Raw genomic sequence first — 6,000 nt, 5'->3', positions numbered from 1 at the left:
GCGTGAGATAACGTTAATTGAACCAGATGCTGCAGCAAGTGGGTGAACAAACAGCAGGTGTAGGAAGGTCAGTAATACTATAGAAGTCCTAATAAAGAGGAAAGCAAACAGTGCTTCTGCATCACGGGGAGGTGAAATCCAGATTGTGTCCAACGTGCTACACTATGAAACCTATTAGTTACATATAATCACAAAAAAATATTGACTGAAGGCTTTTGAAAATGGATCTATGCCATGGGTTTAATCACACGTCTACAGCAGAAGCAATCAAGAAAGAGGCTGTAGGTGGATGGAGAAGCGATATGATGCCCACTTAAGTCCTGCTGGGGAAATCACACTCCACAGCACTTTGAAGGGGAGACAAGGAGCCTCTCCATGATGTTAATATTATCCTGAGTGGTCTGGATGGATGGACACGTTAAGCCCAAAGCCAGCAGGCAGCCCAGCTCTGCGCACTCCTCAGCACAACCTTCACTTGAATCACAGAATGATTTTGCTTGGGAAGGACCTTAAAATCATGTCACTCCAACCCTCTGCCACGGGCAGAGATTTCACTCAATAGATCAAGCTGCTCAGGGCCCCGTCCAACCTCGCCTTGAACACTTCCAGGGATGGGGGTTTCCACGGCTTCTTCTTGACGCGTGGGTACCACCAAAGCCCCCCTCCACGAGCAGGGGTGCGGCTGTCTCAGCAGGTCACGCTGAGCTGGGGGCCCGGAATGTCACCCACGGCGTGAGGTGCCCGGGCTCAGGAGCAGATGAAAGCCAGCCCCGCCTCAGAGCGAGCCCCGCCACCGCCCAGGGCAGACCTTGGCCCGTCTGTCGGGCTCCCCCGGCCCGAGGGGCGTGGGCAGGGGCGGTGCGGGCTCCTCCCGCCGCCTGCGGGGAGGGTGGGACGGGGCGCGCCGGCCCCGCCGCCCCCGCCCCCGGCCCGCCCAGCGGGGAAGGAACCGGCTCCTGCCCCCGCCCGGTGCCCGGGGTGCGCCGGCCGGAGCTCTGCGCCCTTGCCGCCGCCATGGAGGCTTTCTGCGGGTCCCGCTTCTGGGTAAGCTTCTCCCTCCCCGTCCCGCCCCGCGGAGGGGCCGGGGCAGCGCCGTGCCCGCTCCGCCCGGGGCTTCCCGTGTGTCGGCCGGGCCGGGCCGCAGCGGGCACGGGCAGCCCGGTCCTGCGGCTGCCGAGGGGCTGGGCGGCACCGTCCCTCGGTCGCGGGGCCGTCCCAGAGCCGGCGGTGCGGTGCCTCCGCTCGGGCAGAGCAGCAGAAGGGCCGCTCTCTTCGCCCTTCAGCATCTCCACACCAGAGCCAAGACCGCCCCCACAGAGCATCCCGCGGGGGATGCAGCTCTCCCAGCACAGTCCGCCTCTGGACCTCACACTGATGAACCCGAGGCCGTTCCTTTCTGTTTTAGCGCGTGTTCTGCTCTTCGGAGTCACTCCCATGGCTGGCACAGTGTTCCCCGTTCAGTGCTTTGTTACTGCTAAAAGAGGGATGGGTTCGTGGCAGCCGGGGGTAGTCACCAGCCGCAAGGATTGCGGTGACTTCTGTTAGGACTTGGAGCCCTCAGCCCTTTGGGAAAGCTGATCGCACCGGGCACTGGGTTTGTAAGCACAAAAGTTTGGAAATTGCTGCCGCGGTCTGCTCCGATGGTGAGAGTGTGTAAATGCTGCTGCTGGGTTCCCCCAAGGTACAGCGTGCTGTTTGCCTCTCTGCTGGGTAGGCAGGCACTCAGACCATGCGAAGCCATGGGGATATGAGCACCTATGGTCAATCTGGAACTGCCCCCCCAATGACTCAGTTTTTGTGTGTCCCTTTCTTTTACGCTGCTTTAGCTCAAAGGGGATTTTTTTTCAAATGAGGAGCCGGGATGAAAAGGAATGTCTGAAGTTGCATCACTCCTGGAAAGCTGCTACAGGACAGCACAAGCAGTTGGCACCGAGCACTTTATGCTGAGTTCCATCCTCAGATAACCAATTATCTTTCAATATCTCTCCCAATATTACTATTTAAAAGAGGAGTTTGGCTCCCAAGCCCCTTGGTTACATTTCTTTGTTTGTATTTCATTTCCAAGCACTCTGCACTCTCTCTGCCACAGCAGCTGGAAGATAAGCTTGCTCAAACAAGTATTTTTGTGTATTATTTCTACCATAAACACTTGTAGGACAGGAGCAAGCACGAACAGATCGACATCGGGCCCTGGTCTATTGGCTGCCTCCAGAAACAGGTCTTAGCTTCTCAAGGAAGGCTGGTAGTGCAACAACTCTTGTAGCAGTTTATTGATACGTTAATGTAAATATCCAGACGGTTTTCCTGGTTTGAAGTATGAAGTAAGTGCATCATTATGTACTTTATGCTGTAGTGTTATACTCCAGCACCAGCGTGCTGCTCTCTGTGCTGCTCTCTGTGGTGTCTGCTCTCTGTGGACCTGTTTTCTTTCTTCCACAGTTGCTTAGGGTCAGAAAAAACTTTGCATCTGTTTAATTGTTTTAAATAATGGTACTCAACAACTCTGTGAAATGTAACACTGTGATTCCGTGACCAGCAGGTTGAACTCAGTGATCACCCTATTTTTGGCAATATTTTTTGTCAGCAGGAGTGTACTCGGTGCACTGATTTTATGGGATATTTTAAGTGATGACCAGGTAGATGACAGTCACCTTGAAATTATTTGCTCTGCAAATGTGTTGTTCCATAAGAAAATGTAGGTAGATGCTTCTGTTTGAAATCTTCCCACAAAAGTTGGGGTTTCTCTTGCTGCATTTGAAGAAGGGAGAACCAGGTGAAAGGCAGTTCCCAGCCTGTGCACCAAACTAATGAATGACATCTAGCTTTGCAGTTCAGAACAAGAACTCGATCAAATGTGAACCAATATTAATGTTCACTTTTTCATTAGCTGATGAACTTAGACTCCCCATTTTTTGTCAAAATCTAGATATTTTTAGAAGCTGAATGTCATATTGGTGTCAGTTTTAAAACTGTTTAGAGTGAAAGGAAACATACTGTCCAATTTAAACAGCTCTTTGTTTTGGAGTTTAAATCAACTACAATACTCTTCTGTTAAAAGGGAATCAGAAAAAAACCAAAATAGTTCAGAATTAGCTCATGAAAATGTTTATCTTGAAATATATAAACTTTAACAGATAATTTATTTATCTTGGATTTTTTTGACTTATCAAAAGTTTTAAGGTTTCAACTCCTCACTCTGATTCAGGGTGGGGAAATTTGGTGGAAATTTTGCTGGTTGCATTTTTTGTGGTTTTTTTGAAGAGGCAAAATAATTTCCCATTCAACCCATTTCAGAAATAAGAAATGAAAGGGAACACTGTAGATCCCATTAGAAATCTGTAAAAGCTTTTGGCTTCCAGCTACTGCTTTACCTGTTGAACGTGGAATCAGCAAATTGCCAATGCAAATGTAGGTTATTTATACATAAAAGAGGAACAACCAGAATATTATGTTTTCATAACGCAGTATGAACAATCTCTTCATCTGAACACTTGGAATCGTACTGTCTTCTTCAGCTGTTAGTATCTCCTAGCAGTGCTGAATGCCTTTGGGGAGGAGATGAATGTGACAGCACAGGCCCACACAAGGCAGGCCTTAGGTGTGTTCTTCACCAGTGCCCATAATGATCTCCTATTTATTGTGTCACATATTTGCTGTGTGATAGTATGAGTGCTAAATAGGTGTGCCAATTAACGTGGCCCACAGTCTCTGTTTAGAGAAGCAGATACTGGTGAATTATCACTTTTTTGTTGCTTGTGTTCTCCACTGTAGTAAAACGTGAGTGGCCTCTGAGTCCAGAGCAAAGTGATCTCCTGGGGAATGTTTGCTGCACAAGTGTTTCAGCCTAGTGATTAAAGAGCACAAACTTGGGAAAAACCAAATTCTGTTCCAGTGGAGAGAGACCTTGTCTTTCTGCAGCTCAACCTCTCTGAGTAAGAAATGGCTCAGGGGCTGCTGTGAGATTAAAACACTGGGTGCTCAGCACTGCTGTTGGGTAATGTTGGGATGAGGGGCAAATAAATGCCTTGGTCTGCAGACAGGCACAGTGCCTGGGCTTAACCAGCAGCTTCTGTTTTGGGTAGTGTGGTTTTTTTAGCAGCATAAATGGGGAATGAGAGAACAAGTGATAGAACATTTCAAAGGGGAGGCCACAATTTCTCAGTTCCTTTTGATCCTGCTCAGCTGACAGCTCGGTTTCCTTGCCCGCCCTGTGTCTTGGTATCCTGATAGAGGTCTTGTTTTTTCCCCATCCCACGTGGAGTGCTGGCTCCTTCTTCATCCAGAGGCTCTTGAGTAATCCAGCAGGAAGTTGCAGCAACTCTCAAGAGTAAACAATACCTCAGTCTTGGCTTGGTGATAGTCCCGTACAAAGCACCCCTTTAACCTTTAGGTTTATGGGTATTCCTTCACCTTGAGTCATTCTGTCAAATTTTGGTAGATTTGGACTAAAAGTCACGCTGCTCTCTGGAAATGCATTCTCCTGCTCTGCTGGTTCAAAGTGCCACAAGTTTCCCGTCTGCATAACTTCCTCTTTTGCTGTATCATGCTTAAATTTCTTGTAGTTGAAGTGACTCAGGATAGCTGTAGTAAGGCAGAAATATTTCTTCCAAGGAAGATGACGAATAGTGTACCGCTTGTAGCATGTGTACAAAGTCTATTTAAACCCCTCCACAACTTATGTGGTTTAATAATAAAACATTCAATTTTAACAATTCCATTATTTTCAGCTAAATCAGTGCCAGCAGAGGATGAGTGAAGCAGAAGGTGGTAGGAGATCACTGCCAAGGAAGGATCCTGCAGTGGGGTGGTATGGTCCAGACTGGCTGTTGTTTATATTTTAGCTTCCCCTTCTGCCACCCTGTGCTAAACACAGAATGTTCAGTGTTTCTAGATATTTAAACATGATGCAGATCTCCACATAATCTTTGTTAACTGTGTCCAACTTCAGCTGAGTCCCACTCCTATAAATCTCTTCACAAATAACTGCATCAGGTACCTCTGTTCTTTCTCATATTACGTGGGAGATCAAACTAGGTGACTGTAACAGTCCCTTCAGACATCAAATCTGTGAAGTTATGTGCTCTCAAAGGGTAGGTGGGTTGGCAACATCCTGAACTTAAAAGCAATTAAGTACTCAAGCTCAAATTCTCCAAGATTTTCAGATTCTTGACATGAATTGAATGGAAGCTGTTGCTGATGGATTTGGGCCACAGATCCTCAATGTCAGGAGCAGTATAAATATAAATACTTAGCATTGGATTTGGAGTATTAGCCAGGGTCTGATACCATTCATCTGTGTGTAAATGGCAAGACTGTATAGTCAAATAGCCTGGATTTGGCAGCCTTTGGGAAAGACAAAGTCTGGATTTGAGAGCTGTGAGCAAAACTTGATACCAGTGAAAGCTGCTAGTAGGAAGTGAGTCCTTTAGTGATGGTGTCAATTAATGAAACTCTTCAGCTTTCAACACAACTGTTCCTCCCTGGGCCATTTTAGCTTGTGTGACACAGCTGGTAGCTGTGGTGTCTGGGACTTTGGAATGCTATAAAGTTTGCCTCCTGAAAAGAAATTATACTGGAACTAAATCCAAGTCACATGAGAAGTTCCTTAAAATGAAGCTAAAATTTAATCGCTGTGCTTAGGAATATAAAGCGTTTTGAGATGGGCTTCACCTACTTGGTAGGCAAATTGCTGTGTCACGGGAGAGATAATCCTTTCAACATGTGCAAATTTGTAATGTATTAAAATAAGGAGACTATTAGTGTTTAAAATTTAATTTAAAAAAAATTCTTTTGAAAAACCTATTAAATGATATCTTTGATTTTTCCCAGTAAGCTCATGCTCGATTTGTCTCCTGATCCCACCGTGGCTGTGATGGGCCATTATCCAGTTGCAAGTTCCTTGGCTGAGCTGGAGGAGAGCAGAATGGCCAGCAGCCAGAGATATTCCCAGGAATGTGCCCATGCTTTTGTACAACCAACAGCCCTGATTCCATGCTGGGC

General features: G+C 47.0%; 1 protein-coding gene across 3 annotated transcripts in view; it reads left to right on the top strand.

Moving 5' to 3' along the window:
- Positions 1-931: 931 nt before the first annotated feature.
- The window catches only part of ABCC3 (ATP binding cassette subfamily C member 3), a 46,774-nt gene continuing 41,705 nt past the window's right edge, over positions 932-6,000 (top strand). The window contains exon 1 of one of the 3 annotated variants that reach the window (XM_042032407.1): positions 932-1,044. In XM_042032407.1, coding sequence (XP_041888341.1) covers positions 1,015-1,044 — 30 coding nt within the window. In that variant the 5' untranslated portion in view covers positions 932-1,014. The remainder of the gene's footprint in view (positions 1,045-6,000) is intronic. The other 2 variants (XM_042032405.1, XM_042032406.1) reach the window with 2 other exon arrangements.

This window comes from Corvus kubaryi, unplaced genomic scaffold, assembly GCF_017639235.1.
Source record: "Corvus kubaryi isolate FWS band 111438036 unplaced genomic scaffold, C.kubaryi_AGA036_p1.0 37353, whole genome shotgun sequence".
In the NCBI taxonomy this organism is placed as follows: domain Eukaryota; kingdom Metazoa; phylum Chordata; class Aves; order Passeriformes; family Corvidae; genus Corvus; species Corvus kubaryi.
The sequence above is the reverse complement of the archived record's forward strand: the minus strand, read 5'-3'. Positions and strand labels throughout refer to the sequence as shown.